Genomic DNA, 16,480 nt, shown 5'->3' with positions numbered 1-16,480 from the left:
GCAAGGCTCTCTGGAGGCAGCTTGCTCACCACATTTCACCATGCCTTATAAAATGCAGCTACAATGTGCAAGGTTGGAGTATTCTAGGGTGTATTCTAAATCCTGATGGGAAGGCCCAGCTATCTCAGACAGCAGCAGTGAATTTGCTCCTCAAGAGCACTATGTGGCTTACAATATGACGTGGAAAGGGTTCTGTGGAGGTAGAAATTTATGAAAGCAATACATGTTACGACCTGACTACTGTTCCCAAGCACATAAAAGCACCCTGTTATGTACTGTACTTTTCTGTGTATAAGATGCCCCCATGTATGACGCCCCCTATTTTGGGGGACTCAAATTTAAGAAAATTGGGGGAGATGGCACGGAGTTGTTGAGTTTTTTGGGGGGAATTACGTAGGGTTGTTGCAGGGGATTGCCGAAAATCGCTCACCCGCATGCATCCAAAAATCTGCCTCTCAAATGTCCCCTCGCCGGCAGAAGCTGCCAATCTCCTGCCAAATTACGGCAGCTTCAGTCACTCAACACCAGCCATTGACACAGCAACCAATAACACGCCCAATAGCTGCTGACAGCCATGGCAGCAACCAATCAAATGTCCACCCTATGCACTATCCATGTATAAGACGACCCCTACTTTTTAGCATAATTTTTAAAGAAAAAAAACGGAAAAGTACGGTATACATTCTGTTCCTGGTTAAAGCCAGGCAATTCCCACTAATGTAACTGTGTTAATGGCTCCTGCCAGCCATTGTAGCATATATCTGTAGATGCCGGAATCAACTTATAAAGCATGTGCAGGGTTTTTATAACAGAAATAATCAATGCCAAATAAACCCAAAATTAGAATTTTTTTTCCATTTAGCTGGCTGTGCTGTCAATATTTGCATCGTGTTTTCGTAGTTGCTAGATGATCACCCCTCCCCCTTTTAACTGTGACTCTTCCTTATCGCTCATTTTTCCCTACCCCCTACAGATCAGCTTATGGGTAATCTCAGCGGCTCGACAGACACAGAAAATCAGAAAAGCCTATTTCAGGAAAATAATGAGGATGGATATAGGCTGGTTTGATTGTACATCAGTGGGGGAACTCAGTACACGTATTTCTGAGTGAGTAATCTCAGACATCCATTGGTGGATGAGGTCAGCATGTTTTTAAGATGCTGCATTCTAATGAGTAGTCTGTGCGAGGTTATGTGAGTGAAGAATAATATCTACAGTATTACTTGTACCAGACTGGGGTCTGACTCCAAAGCAGAGCTAATATTCCACTGGATTTTGCTAGCAATGTGAGAGAAAATTGGCTTGAATCTGCACTTCTTAGAACAATAAACTAGTTGAAAACAGAGCTGGCTTTCTGAATTCACATTTGTGATGCAGTTCTTCAATTAAAAATGTGTAGAAAAATGCATATATTGGGGGAAAGTGTACATTAAAAATGCACGTATTAGTGAAAATCACATACACAAAATGCATTACATAAAGGAATACTGCTGGCAAAAAAAATGTGTGCATTAGACAAAATTACATACAAAAATGCATGTTCACACCGAAACCACTTTGAGGTACATAAATTTAATGAAATAATAATAAGCAAACACTGATGCATTTCTGTGAGGACATTAAAAAAATAATAATCACAAACTGATGAGAAAGTGCTGCAAAGACCAGAAAAAAAGAGAAACTAAAAAAACCAAAACTGATGGATTTGTCCATCTTTAGCAGCTGCTGAAAACAACAGGTATTAAAAGGGTAGAAGATGAAACTATTATCTCTGCTTGAAACTTCCTACCATTAGGAAACCATTACTTTGCATGTGTGTTCAGATGTCGAAAAGGCCACCATAGGCACTTAAGCAGAGATGTAGAAGCAGGTGGGAGGAAGCAGCCATGAGCCTCACAGGGAGAGGGTGGAAACACACAGATAGCAAGGCAGGTGTGTCATGTAGACATTTCCCCAGCAAAAACATCTAAGGCCTTCCCTAAACTGGTACCTTCGACGTGCTTTGGACTGCATCATCCTCAGCCAGTGCAGTTGCAGTCCAAAACATCTGGAAGGCAGCCCTGTTTGCACCATCAACTGGCCTGCCATTTTTTCACAAGCTGCCGATGCTTGGTGAGCATCTCCTTTTGTTGCTAAGTGACCCTGCCAATGCTCATTCACCCTCCTTTTCCATGGCTGACGCATAGCACAGCCAGTCTCCAAGCTTACAAGGAGAACTGGGGTGAGGAGGAGAAACACAAGCACAGGTTTGTTGGCAAGTAGAGTCCAGGAGTTAGGGGGCGCGGGTGGCGCTGTGGGTAAAACCTCAGTACCTAGGACTTGCCGATCGTATGGTCGGCGGTTCAAATTCCCGCGGCGGGGTGAGCTCCCGTCGTTCGGTCCCAGCTCCTGCCCACCTAGCAGTTCGAAAGCACTCCTAAGTGCAAGTAGATAAATAGGTACCGCTTTATAGCGGGAAGGTAACAGCGTTTCTGTGTGCTGCGCTGGTGCTGGCTCGCCAGAGCAGCTTTGTCACGCTGGCCACGTGACCCGGAAGTGTCTTCGGACAGCGCTGGCTCCTGGCCTCTTAAGCGAGATAAGCACGCAACCCCAGAGTCGGACACGACTGGCCCGTACGGGCAGGGGTACCTTTACCTTTACCTAGAGTCCAAGAGTGGGGTGGTTCATAGGCCAAATACCTGTCCCAGAAACCCAAGAACCTACAGCCTGCCTGGAATCTAAAAGGAAAGGCTTGTTTACTTCAGACCTCAGTTCCCAAATGTCTGAACAAAGGAACAAAGAGATAAAAGCAAATGAGATAAATGGCTCTCATCAATATTTCTCCAATGTAGAAACAAATTGAATGAATATTTGGGATTGCATTGAGGGTCATATGCAACTGCTGCTTCAACTTTTTTTGTTCTTCACAGTGACGTAAATAAAATAAATGATGCTATTGCTGATCAAGTAGCGGTCTTTATCCAGCGGTTCACCACCTTTATTTGTGGATTCATGTTAGGATTTGTCAGAGGCTGGAAGCTGACCTTGGTTATTATCTCAGTCAGTCCACTACTTGGGGTTGGAGCTGCCATGATTGGCCTGGTAAGGAACAATGCTATTCATATCTAATTATGGCTGCTTTGTAGTCATGGAGAACTATGGCAAGATTTTAAAGTCGCTGGCTGTTTAAAAACAACAACTACTCCACAGAACTCTGTCAAACCACCTACTAAGGGTTTTTAAAAATCTGTCCAATATCTATTTTTCACTGTTGTTCAGCAGTGCTGTCTGTCTTTCCTATAACCAAACTGAGAGCCTCAGTAAACCCAACTGGATTTTTGCCATTGACTTCAGAGGGATGTGCATGCAGTAATGGAAGCCACAATCAACCTTTCTCAAACCCGGTGTTCTGCAGATGTTACTGGATTACAGCTGAAGTTATTGGACTACAGATGTTACTACATCTCCCATCAGTCCCAAACCAGCATTGCCAGGGTTGTTTGGAGCTGTATTCCAGCAACATCTGGGGGGCATCCAGTTGGGGAATGCTTCATTAGGTAATTTTTGTTGTGCCATAAGACTCTTCCTTGGTTTTGCTTCACAAGCAAGCACGTCCAGCCCTCTGAAAGCTGACTCTGTGGAAGGCAGGCATTTAACAAACTCCCTGTCAACCTCGTCTAAATGTTCACAGAGAAATCCTCTGTGAAGCTGGAAGGCTGACAAAATCTTTGTAATAGAAATAATAGGTGTGCTGTGTAACGGTTGTATGATGGCATATGCAACATCAATATTTTATATAGCTGATTCTAGAGCACAGTGGAATATGGTCATGCTGCCTAAAATGCACCTATATAATGCACTAGATAAGCCAACCTGATCTATCACATAAGCTATTTAGCACATGACTATGGGTAGGTGAAGTGAGCAAAAAAGAAAAGAAAAAGAAGAATGAATTTGCTACATAAATGTGTCCTTTGTAAATGTAGATAACCCAGTGTGACAGCAAGGAGCTTGTACAATCCAAAGGAGAAAAAACTTCACTGCCTAAATGAATCTTCTTACTGATTGGTTTAGGCTGTGGCAAAGCTGACAGGTCGAGAATTAAAAGCTTATGCAAAAGCTGGTGCTGTGGCCGATGAAGTGCTCTCATCCATCAGAACAGTGGCTGCTTTTGGAGGGGAAAGAAAAGAAGTTGCAAGGTTGGTCCGTATATCATGACTGACTCACAGACCTGAAGAAATTTAAAAGCAATAAAGCCTATGATTTTTAAGAGCAATAAAGCCTATGATTTTTAAGAGCATAACATGTGCAGGAAGATGAATCCTCTCCTTTGCTGTAGCTTAGATCCACAAAGTCTATCACCCCATACAGTACACTTTCCCCAAAACTTTCTAGTACAGGCATTCCTCCACTTACATGGGGGTTACGTTCCAGGCCCCTGCACACATAAGCGAAAATTGCGTAAGTGGTGAGTATCCTCTAAAAAGCCTCTAAACTCCCATTTCTCTCCTGCTCCCCTGCTCTCTCTACTGCTCTCTCTCTCTTTCTCTCTCTCTCTCTCTCTCTCTCTCTCTCTCTCTCTCTCTCCCCCCCCCTCTCTCTCCACACAACTCTATCTCCAACTAGAGTTGAAGCTCTGGGACCAGCTGAAGGACGTGCGAAAAAGTGGCTGCTGCTGCTGCTGCTGCGCTACCCTGCACACCAGCTGTTGGGTGGGGAAGCTGAGCAGCCTAAACAAAGCCCCGCTGTGCCTCAGGTCTCTTTGGGACTTCCTCCACCCTCACCGACGTTCTCTTCGGGCTCTGGAGAGGGTCTCCTTGCAAGCCACAGGGACTCTCCAGCTCGCTTCCACTATTTCCGGGGTTGAACGTATTGTATCGTATCTATCTATCTATCTATCTATCTATCTATCTATCTATCTATCATCTATCTATCTATCATCTATCTATCTACATCTATCTATCTATCTATCTATCATCTATCTATCTATCTATCTATCTATCTATCTAATCTATGTATCATCTATTTCCCAGCGCTGTGTGTATATGCAGTGACACACCAGTCAATCATGCGTAGGTGTGGAGAATGCCTGTCTTTCAATATGACATGGGGAGGAAATAAGGTGCAGGAAGGGGAAGGTGTTCAGCACCCCTCATCCAAAAAGTAGAAGATAGACTCTTCCCCCTTGCACTAAAGATAAAGGTAAAGGTACCCCTGCCCGTACAGGCCAGTCGTGTCCGACTCTAGGGTTGTGCGCCCATCTCACTTAAGAGGTTGGGGGCCAGCGCTGTCCGGAGACACTTCCGGGTCACATGGCCAGTGTGACGAGGCTGCTCTGGCAAGCCAGCACCAGCGCAGCACACAGAAACGCCGTTTACCTTCCCGCTAGAAAGCGGTACCTATTTATCTACTTGCACTTAGGGGTGCTTTCGAACTGCTAGGTGGGCAGGAGCTGGGACCGAAAAACGGGAGCTCACCCCACCGCAGGGATTTGAACCGCCAACCATACGATCGGCAAGTCCTAGGCACTGAGGTTTTACCCACAGCACCACCGGTGTCCCCCCCCCCCTTGCACTACCCACCCCTTATTCTGAATCAGACCATTGGTCCAAATTGTTCAGCATTGCCTACACTGAATGGCAGAAGATCTCTGGGGTTTCACGTGCGAGTCTCTCCCAGTCTGACCTGGAGAGGTTGGGGACCGAACTGAACACCTTGCACATACAAAGTGCACACTCTGCCACTGAGCTACAGGCATTGCAGCATGCAAACATTCCCCTTTTGCAACACTTTCCTTCAACCCCAAACATGGCCCTTACTTTGCCCCTTTGCTGTATTTTATTTTTCTCAAATGCACTTCTTAAAGTTTCCTTTTGTTCTTTCCACAGATATGACAAAAACCTAGTGTTTGCCCAAAACTGGGGGATTAGAAAGGGAATAATAATGGGATTTTTCACCGGTTACATCTGGTGCATCATTTTCCTGAGTTATGCGCTAGCATTTTGGTACGGCTCAAAACTTGTTCTTGAAGATGAGGAGTACTCACCTGGGACACTTATACAGGTAAGGCTTTCAGTGGTTTCCCCCGTTTCCCCCCCCCTCAAAGCACTTGCACTTCCAGCCACCTCATTGCTTTGAAAAACAAAGTGGGTGCTTTGTAAACTTTTCAGTGTAACCTTAACAGGTGGGACCTGTATTGTAAAGCTGCAGTGTACCTAGTAGGAGGTATTCTGTTCAGGGTTCCAGCTAGCCTTTGTGCAGAATTCTCCTCTTCTTTTGCCACCATCCCACACATTTTTCTGTCACACCTCCCTACAGCCAGTCAGCATTCTACACTTACCAAGCATATTCACTGGGCTGGTATTTGTGTGTGGGGGGGGTGTGGGTGTCCCTTGGGGTGATTTCCTCCTCTCCCCCTCCAGCTGGCTGAGACCTTCCTCCTATGCACAAATGATGTCATTTTGACTACTCAAGGATTGCCGCTCAGACAACGAATTCACTATTAGCATATAAAATATATTTCAGAGCATCCTTTAACCTTCTTTGGAACCTCCCTCTACTCATCTGAAAATTTGAAATGTTTCCCTTAGTTGAGAAAAGAAAACAATAATGCCATTTTAAATTGCATTCCTGCCTTTAGATCTAAAAATATCTTTTTTGTACCCTCCTTAATATATCACACAGGGCGAAAACATTTTTCTGCCTTCCAGAATGATTCCTTCTAATTATAATTTAATTTCTGCTCCAATGCAATTTTTAAAACCACCCAGAAAACATAACTGTTTTCCCCCACCCCCTTTTCTTTCTTTTCAGGTTTTTTTCGGAGTTCTGGTAGCTGCCTTAAGTCTTGGCCAAGCTTCTCCTTGCCTGGAAGCCTTCGCCACTGGCCGAGGAGCTGCAACAAATATCTTTGAGACGATAGATAAAGTGAGTAGCTCAACTGGTTCAGCACCACTAGCCTGTGTTGGAAGGTGAAATAAATGAGCCTTGCATCAGCTTAAGGGCTTCTGCCAACAGCACAGATGAGAAATATTATGGTGATTAAGGGAAAAATTGATTGCAGATTAAAGCAAACCAGCGCCATGCCTGTGCATTTGACAAAGAGTGCATTCGTCCAAGTGGCAGTTCTAAATGATTGCTTATGAATATTCAAAGTATCAGCAAGCTCCAATATTTATCTATTAGGAGTCAACTCTATAAGCAGCCTGATCGCCAAGACACTCAGCTCCGCAAAGTGGTTTCAGGAATTAAGCCGCTATGGTCTCCCTTGATTTACAAGGAATGAAGTGAAGCCAAAGGCTCAGTTAAGGGCATTAATACATATAGTGTTACCAAAGCTTCAGGGAATGGAGAGAATGGAACAGCCGGCAAATCTAACCCTTTGTAATCCCATTGGGTGCAAATAAGTTACGTCCATGGCAGCCAGCTGTGCTCTTCTGCTTTTAGCCCTGACATAGCAGAAAATAATGCTTACTTAACAGCTTTGATGCGCGTGAGTAGAGAACAGCACAAGTGGGTTGTGGGAAAATGTGTATAATGCCTTGCACTTTTCGAAGAATATCTTTAGCAGTGCAATCCTGTGCATGGCTACTCAGATGCAAGCCTGAGTTCAATGGGATTGACTCCCAGGAAAGCCAAAGTGATTTCCCATGCATGGTCTGGGCATGTGGTCTCTTTGCATAGCAGGCACATTGTGCCCCTTGACTGAAAGACCAGGTGAAAGGTGAACAGCACAAAACTTGGGGGTGGATGAAAACAGGCCAAAACCTTACAGACTGCAGCGAAGTGAGCAGAGTTGGCATGGCATAGGGCCAGGATCCGTTAACATCTTTAGACTTCTCATCTGAAGTCCGATTCACCATCCCAATTCGCCTGTTGGGGAGTGCCATGGGAGTTGACCAGCATCTAGGGAGGCAGTGTGGGGGCTACCCAAGTGGCAGGCATCCCATTGGTAATCTGAAATGGGTGGCTCCATCCCCAGCCAACTCCAGGCTCTGGCCAGGAGCTGGAGCAACTCCTTAAGACCCTCTTACAAGGGTCTTCCTTATGTTTGGATTCTACCCAGTGCAAAAAAGAGAGAGAAAGCAGCTTTTCTACAAGGGAAGTAATATAACCGATTAACTCTGCCCCAGAAACCTGTTATTGACTGTATGTCAGAAGATGGCTACAAGCTGGATAAAGTCCGCGGTGAAATTGAATTCCATAATGTGACTTTCTACTACCCATCCAGGCCTGACGTAAAGGTAAGGGCTTCACTTTTCTGGCTAACCATTATAGCTGCTTCCAGGTACTGCTTTGAACATCAGGGAAAACACTTTTTAAACATGTGATCTTTTTCATTTTTATTTCCAGATTTTAGAAAATCTCAACATGGTTATCAAGGCAGGGGAAACAACAGCTTTTGTTGGACCCAGTGGAGCTGGAAAGAGCACCACAATACAGCTCATCCAGCGATTTTATGACCCTAGTGAAGGCATGGTGAGAGCTTTACCTAACTTCTTTGTAAGAGAGTGGTCACTTTCATTTTCATCCCTCCGCCCAACCTTTTTAATTAAAAATCCTGTAAAACGACTGCATAACTTCCATTTTCATTTAAAGAATCCTGGGACATGATTCACTCCCACTGTGGGTATAGAGCAGGGGTAGGCAACCTAAGTCCCGTGGGCAGGATGCAGCCCAATCGCCTTCTCAATCTGGCCCGTGGACGGTCCAGGAATCGGAGTGTTTTTACATGAGTAGGATGTGTGCTTTTATTTAAAATGCATCTCTGGGTTATTTGTGGGGCATAGGAATTTGTTCATCCCCCCAAAAAAAATATATAGTCCGGCCCACCACATGGCCCACCCACGGCTGAAAAGGTTGCTGACCCCTGGTATAGAGCAGGGATAGGGGGGAAATTAGATTCAGTTTGTATTTAAAGGTGAACATACTTAATTTGAGCTTTCTGAATCAATATATGAAGTGAAATCCAGCCAGCCTTTGAAATTCACAGTTTTCTGAATTTTGCAGTGCAGTTCTCCAGCAAAGTAGCATGTACATAGAATAGGGTAAGGTAAAAAGGTAAAGGACCCCTGTATGGTTAAGTCCAGTCAAAGGCAACTATGTGGTTGCGGTGCTCAACTCGCTTTCAGGCCTTCCAGGTCATGTAGCCAGTATGACTAAGCCGCTTCTGGTGCAACGGAACACTGTGATAGAAGCCAAAGCACATGGAAACACCACTTACCTTCCCGCCACAGCAGAACCTATTTATCTACTTGCACTGGCATACTTTCAAACTGGTAGGTTGGCAGGAGCTGAGACAGAGCAGTGGGAGCTCACTCCGTTGTGGGGATTTGAACTGCCAACTTTCCGATTGGCAAGCCCAAGAGGCTCAGTGGTTTGGCTACAGCGCCACCTGCCACCCTCATAGAATAGGGTAAGGTAAAGGTAAAGGTACCCCTGCCCGTACGGGCCAGTCTTGACAGACTCTGGGGTTGTGCGCCCATCTCACTTAAGAGGCCAGGGGCCAGCGCTGTCCGGAGACACTTCCGGGTCACGTGGCCAGCGTGACATCGCTGCTCTGGCGAGCCAGAGCCGCACACGGAAACGCCGTTTACCTTCCCGCTGGTAAGCGGTCCCTATTTATCTACTTGCACCCGGAGGTGCTTTCGAACTGCTAGGTTGGCAGGCGCTGGGACCGAGCAGCAGGAGCGCACCCCGCCGCAGGGATTCGAACCGCCGACCTTTCGATCGGCAAGCCCTAGGTGCTGAGGCTTTAACCCACAGCGCCACCTGCGTCCCTTCCATAGAATAGGGTACGAAGTGCTTAAAGGCAATGATTAGTAAATATAGCATATAAAACTGCATTGTATTAGGGAAATTGCATTTCAGAAATGTGTGCATTAAGCAATATTCATGCTAAAGAACTTCCATGGGTACTTTTTTTGTTAAAAAAAATCACGTAGTAGTGTGGAAATATGAAAACTGGGAGAAACCAAAATTGACAGATTCATCTATTCCTAGTGTAGAGTCTATTCCAATATCAAATACTGAGTGACTGAACAAGTGTATTATGACTATTTATCCTGCAAACAACTTGTTGTTGTTGTGTAGATTACTCTAGATGGACATGATATTCGCTCGCTTAATATTCAGTGGCTGCGTTCTTTGATTGGCATAGTTGAGCAGGAACCAGTCCTGTTTGCTACCACCATTGCAGAGAACATTCGCTATGGTCGGGAAGATGCCGCTATGGAAGACATCATCAGAGCAACCAAACAAGCCAATGCCTACGACTTTATCATGGATCTGCCTGGGGTAAGGCAAGCTTCAGTTTACAATATTCAAAATCCTGATGTGATTGCATGCCTATCTAGCTTGTGATCTACAAAGTTGTGCACAGCTCACCAGCCACGCATTGTGGTCTTCCGGAAGTGTTTGTCTGTTTTTGCAGCCTCTTGCAGGCATTGAGAACAGAACGTTTATCACATCTTGGTGGGTTCTTATACATGGCTGGTGGTGGACTATTACTGTGTAGGTCTATCCGCAGTGTTCAAGACAATATGGACACTTGCCATCTTCTACAGTGGCCACTATCTTCTGAAGTTTACTTGTGGTTCCTTCCTTCAAAGGAGAGAGAGAGAAAGTAGATTTTTTAGGTGATGCCAGTATTTATTGGCTGCAGTTCCAAGGTGTGTGCCTGAGCCACTCATGCACCCACTAGGAGTTTCTCGGGTAAATTGCTTCTCAGCAGACAATCCACTGTTGAATTAAAACCATTATTGGTATTTCCTTTTCCTTTTCCTTTCCCGGGTAATGAAGAGACCATAAAGTGATGTTTAAATGCACATGGTTGTTCTCACAACAAAATAAAAAAATTCCTTCCAGTAGCACCTTAAAGACCAACTAAGTTAGTTCTTGGTATGAGCTTTCGTGTGCATGCACACTTCTTCAGATACACTGAAACAGAAGTCACCAGACCCTTCTATATAGTGAGAAGGTGGGGAGGGGTATTACTCTGAAGGGTGGTGGGATTGGGTGATTGGCAGATAGCTGTGATGAGCCTGTTGACGACTCTTAACGACTGCAATAGGTCTTACAGGAAAAAGCAAGGGGTGAGAAGGTGAAAAATGGCTTTGTCATGTATAATGAGATAAGAATCCAATGTCTTTGTTCAGACCAGGTCTCTCCATGGTTTTAAGTTTGGTAATAAGTTGCAATTCAGCAGCTTCTCTTTCCAGTCTATTTCTGAAATTCCTTTGTAATAGAACAGCTACTTTGAGATCTTGTATAGAATGTCCTGGGAGATTGAAGTGTTCTCCTACTGGTTTCTCTGTCTTGTGGTTCCTGATGTCAGATTTATGTCCGTTTATTCTTTGGCGTAAGGTTTGGCCTGTTTGTCCAATATAGAGAGCTGAAGGACACTGTTGGCATTTGATGGCGTACACAATGTTAGACGATGAGCAATTAAATAGTCCCGAGATGGTATGTGTGATGTTGTTGGGGCCAGTAATGGTGTTGTCCGGGTGTATGTGGCAGCAAAGTTGGCATCTGGGTTTATTGCAGGCTCTGGTGCCAGTGTCCGTGTTAAGTCTGGTTGTAGTATTATTGTGGGTTAGGAGTTGTTTAAGATTGGGTGGCTGTCTGTAGGCAATGAAAGGTCTTCCTCCCAGAGCTTGAGAAAGAGAACTGTCATTGTCCAGGAGAGGTTGTAGATCTCTGATGATGCATTGTACTGTTTTAACTTGGGAGCTGTATGTGATGACTAGAGGTGTTCTGTTGTTTTCTTTTTTGGGTCTGTCTTGCAGCAAGTTCTCTCTGGGTATCAGTCTGGCTCTGTTGATCTGTTGTTCTCAGTAAGTTCTCTCTGGGTATCAGTCTGGCTCTGTTGATGGTTGTTCTCAGTAAGTTGACTGCTAGTAGAAGGAGGATAAGGACTTTCAATGGCTGTGTTCTACCTCCATGGTCAAAGTTGCTGGGAAGCACAAGTTGGGGGAGTGCTGTTGCATGCAGGTATTGGTTGTGGGCTTCCATAGGTACCTAGTTGGCCATTATGGCCAGGTGTTCTTCTCTTCAAAGATACATATAAGAGACTTGCTTCTTCAGGTGCCTTGATATTTTTTGGGTGGGTTAGGGTGTACAACACATGTCATTCTCAAACTTATTTTGACAATTTTGAGGGGACCTAGCCATATCTCCATGGCAGAGCACATGCTTTGATTGTGTAAGCTCCACCAAAAAGACTTAGCTAGAAAGCCAGCTGAAATTTATTGTCTGAGATCCAGGACACTCAAGAAAGATAGATAGCACCCGGTTAGGTGGATCAGACTTCTTTTCATGGTTCTGTTTCATGCAGAGAGGAATAGAAGCTTGCTTTATTTCCTTAACAAAGAAATGTGTGGATGTTACCTGCTTCGGGAGCACATGGGGGTTTCCTGCTAGACTAGAGAGATACATGAGCTCACACCGGCACTGGGAGCACAGACAGAGAATGGGTGCAGCTCTCACCATTGAATGGGATCGAGGTAAAGACCTTTGTCACTGGTTTCATATTCCCATCCCACCGTTTTAGCAATTTGACACCCTAGTTGGAGAAGGTGGTGGTCAGATGAGTGGAGGCCAGAAGCAACGGATTGCTATTGCTCGTGCTTTGGTTCGAAACCCCAAAATCCTGCTGCTGGACATGGCTACATCAGCACTGGACAACAAAAGCGAAGCTACAGTGCAAGAGGCCCTTCATAAGGTTTGGCATATTTAATGAGTGGGCAGATGGGCAGGGAATAATAATAATAATATAATAATAATAATAATTCAATATCATGGAGGTGGGGGTAGGAAACTTTTAAAAACACACCCCCACTCTTAAGTATAATCTCCTTAATGGTAGAGATTAGTCTCTTCTCCCCTCCACAACTTTCTTTTTATAATAAGTTTACATGATACAAAATTATGGTGAGGTGTGGTTAGGAGAGCTAATGTGACATAGTGATTATAGTGGCAGAGTAGGAGTGGGAATCCGATATGCAACCCCCAGATTCAGGCAGTCACAATCTCTGTTGTGAGGATGAGATCAGAGTGGGGAAGAGAAAGAGTAAAGGCAGGCTAAAATGCAATTAGCAACAACAACAGTGCTATTCAGAGCTTTGCATTTGCTCCAATGCACAATTGGTGTTCTCTGGGTGTTCTTGAAATGAAAGGAGAAGCCTTTAGGAGCAAGGCTGGAGCCCCGCTATGTGCGCTCTGGAACTTGCTGCATGTTTCCATAAGAAAATCAGTAGAGTGGATGTGAGGTTCTACAGTGTAGAACCTCACACCCACCCATTAACCAACAAACGTGCATGCAGTTTCCAGAATTGTTAGGCTTGTTAGCAGTGGAAAAGTGGGGAGGGAGCAGTGCCAGATCAGAAGCTTGACCTGTGGTAGGGAAGAGTTTACCCCAAAGACTTACCCAACACAGATCTCAAAGAGCTGTTGGGAAGAGTCATGTTGGGGAATGACATGGAAGTGGTAGTGTTTCCTGTTCTGAATGGACCCATTGAAATCCATGGTCACGACTGACTGAAGTCCTTTGATCTCAGTGGGGCTGCTCTGAGTATGTCTTAGTTAAATGAAACCCAGAGCTTTTAAGCTCCCAACCTTTTGTACTCATTTATATGGGAGTAGATGAGTACAATACCAGAACTGTACAGCCAGGAAGCGCACAAGCACAAAGGGTGGGTTAAAAAAGCGGGGGAAATTGTTCAGTAAATAGCAGGCAATGCTGGAGATGGGAGGTAGGCATGCTGTTCTTCAAACATTTGCTTGGAAATGAATATAAATATCAGTGCTGGCGTAAGACAGCTTGATGGGCACACACAGAACATACAGATTTCTGTGTACCAGTTGCCACTGGTGGGGAGAGGGCCACTGCATTCATGCCCCTCTTGCAAGCATCTCATAGGCACCTGGTTTGCAACTGTGAGCGGCCTTGATGGGCCATTAGTCTGATCCAATAGAGCTCTTTGCATGTACTTACACCAGTTGGGCTTCATTCCATGCTCCGTGACTGACCACACACACAAAAGCAAAGAGAGCAAAGCCTACCTGTTTCACTCATCTGTTTGCTTCACTGATATTTCCCCCCCATTGCTTTAGGCTCGCGTTGGGCGCACGGCCATCTCCATTGCTCACCGCTTGTCCTCAATCAGAACCGCTGATGTCATAATTGGCTTTGAGCATGGAAGAGCAGTGGAAAGGGGGAAACACGAGGAGCTGATGGAACGGAAAGGGGTTTATTTCACACTGGTAACTTTGCAAAGCCAAGGGGACAAGGCACTCACTGACACGTCGATGCAAAGCAAGTACCTTATTCTGCGTTTCTGAAAACGAGATCAAAGTTTACTAACTCAAGGAATTAATTTCCTTTTCTTTACTAACACAACTATTTCCCTATGGTCCCATGAAAAATCAGTCCTACACATAGGTACAAAACAAGCTGTGCCTTATTCCAGGGTTAGATTATTTGTGCATCTATCTCTGGATCACTGATGCACCTCTCTCTCTTTCCCATTATGGCTACCTGTGATCCTCTTAACTGGAGATGCTGGAGTTCAAATCTGGATTCAAATCTGGAGTTCAAATTCTTATGCATTCACAGCCTGTGCTCTGCTACTGAGCTATGGTCTCTGGGAGCAAGACAAACCGAATACTCTGCTTTACTAGTGTCACACTTTGATGACCCCTCAACCAGCATTCTTTGCTGACACAACTGAACAAGCCTTCTTGCTGTGCTGCAGTCCATTTTTAAAGAATGCTTCAGATTTCTGAAAGAGTTGTTGAAGCATGCAGAGCTGATATAACCTCAGACATCTTGGCGTTCTTCTAATTGAAAGCATCTTCTTACTACTCTGGGATACATTGTTTGGAAATATAAGGCACAGGGCCTACATAGCCTCAGGGCTGCTTCCTTTTATATATATATATATAATTTATATTAGTTTTTTAACATACCATTTTCAACAGTAATTAAACATACTTTTACATCTTATTCAATTTTTTTTGACTTCCATCAATCCTGTCTGAAAATTTTCCAATCTAATCTCTTAATATGCATTTCTTATCTTTCCTATTACATTTCAAACTCATAACCAATATCTCTATCTTTTTCTACTTTGTAACACTTCGTATATTTCTCCTTGCAAAACTTCTTGTAGTCCTGCTAGCGTAATTTGTTGATTACAGTTGCTCTTCAAATAATTCATATACTTCTTCCAATCTACTGTAAATTTCTGGTCCCGCAGGTTTCGAATCCTTCCTGTCATTTTATCCAATCCTGCATAGTCCATTAATTTCATCTGCCATTCTTCTTTCGTCAGAATTTCTTCTTGTTTCCATTTCTGGGCTAACAGTACTCTTGCCACAGTTGTTGTATATAAAAACAATTTGACATCTTGTTAAATTGTTAAGTCTCAGGGCTGCTTCCATTCCTGCTGTGTTTTTTAATCGCCAGTGAAGAAGAAAAGTTATAGCAGCCTTGAACCGTTGCCCCCTGCATTTGTGAGAATAAATTAAGGACAGAGTGCAATTTGTGCTGGGATTCACCGTTTCAGAGTGTAGGAGGGGAGACTGCATGTTTGAATTCTGCTTGGAATGAAACATATCTGTATCTGTAAAACCAGTACATCAGGATAAAATGGTTATAATTTAGCTTTCATATCCTGACATTCTAGCTGTGTATTCGCAGTGATAATTTGAGGTGAGGGAATATTCGAATATGCAAGCTACCCCTTGTAGCTTGAAGTGGTATTGGTAAAGGTAAAGGGACCCCTGACCATTAGGTCCAGTCGTGGCCGACTCTGGGGTTGCGGCGCTCATCTCACTTTATTGGCCAAGGGAGCCGGCATACAGCTTCCATGTCATGTGGCCAGCATGACTAAGCCGCTTCTGGCGAACCAAAGCAGTGCACAGAAACACCGTTTATCTTCCCGCCAGAGCAGTACCTATTTATCTACTTGCACTTTGACGTGCTTTCGAACTGCTAGGTTGGCAGGAGCAGGGACCGAGCAACGGGAGCTCAGCCCATCGCAGGGATCCGAACCACCCACCTTCTGATTGGCAAGCCCTAGGCTCTGTGGTTTAACCCACAGCACCACCCCCATCCCGCTTGAAGTGGTACACCCCAACAAAAACATGTAGCTTTTCTGCTCGCAGGTGTGCCAACTCGAATAAAATATTGGGGGGAGGACAGGTAAGCCCCACCCCACATAATAGATCACAAGACACAATGCATTCACACCATTTGACTGGCAATGCCTGTCAACTTGGGGGGGGGGCGGCCCTTCAAATAGTTTATTGGGGGGCCAAAGGGACCTTGACTCCTAGGAGTTGGCTCCTATGACTGCTCGCTTCTATTCTTAGTGTGGCAGCTGCTCAAGACCTTACATGTGCTAGTGGTCTGTGCTTTGTACACGCAAAGAGCATTGTTCTTCATAGCTTCCTTTTGCAAACCCAGTGATTGCCATACAGCTCAACATGGGATCATAGC

At 44.7% G+C, this 16,480-nt stretch overlaps 1 protein-coding gene across 1 annotated transcript in view; it reads left to right on the top strand.

Annotated features, from left to right (window-relative positions):
- ABCB11 (ATP binding cassette subfamily B member 11) overlaps positions 1–16,480 on the top strand; it is a 51,172-nt gene that overhangs the window by 13,788 nt on the left and 20,904 nt on the right. Inside the window, exons 8-17 of the mRNA XM_079983792.1 lie at positions 974–1,107; positions 2,910–3,081; positions 4,054–4,178; positions 5,868–6,042; positions 6,793–6,906; positions 8,112–8,222; positions 8,332–8,457; positions 10,072–10,275; positions 12,530–12,700; positions 14,092–14,311. Coding sequence (XP_079839918.1) covers positions 974–1,107; positions 2,910–3,081; positions 4,054–4,178; positions 5,868–6,042; positions 6,793–6,906; positions 8,112–8,222; positions 8,332–8,457; positions 10,072–10,275; positions 12,530–12,700; positions 14,092–14,311 — 1,552 coding nt within the window. The remainder of the gene's footprint in view (positions 1–973; positions 1,108–2,909; positions 3,082–4,053; positions 4,179–5,867; positions 6,043–6,792; positions 6,907–8,111; positions 8,223–8,331; positions 8,458–10,071; positions 10,276–12,529; positions 12,701–14,091; positions 14,312–16,480) is intronic.

Source organism: Podarcis cretensis (genome assembly GCF_951804945.1).
Source record: "Podarcis cretensis genome assembly, chromosome: 1".
NCBI classification, from domain to species: Eukaryota; Metazoa; Chordata; class Lepidosauria; order Squamata; family Lacertidae; genus Podarcis; species Podarcis cretensis.
This window is presented reverse-complemented; position numbering and strand designations above follow the sequence as displayed.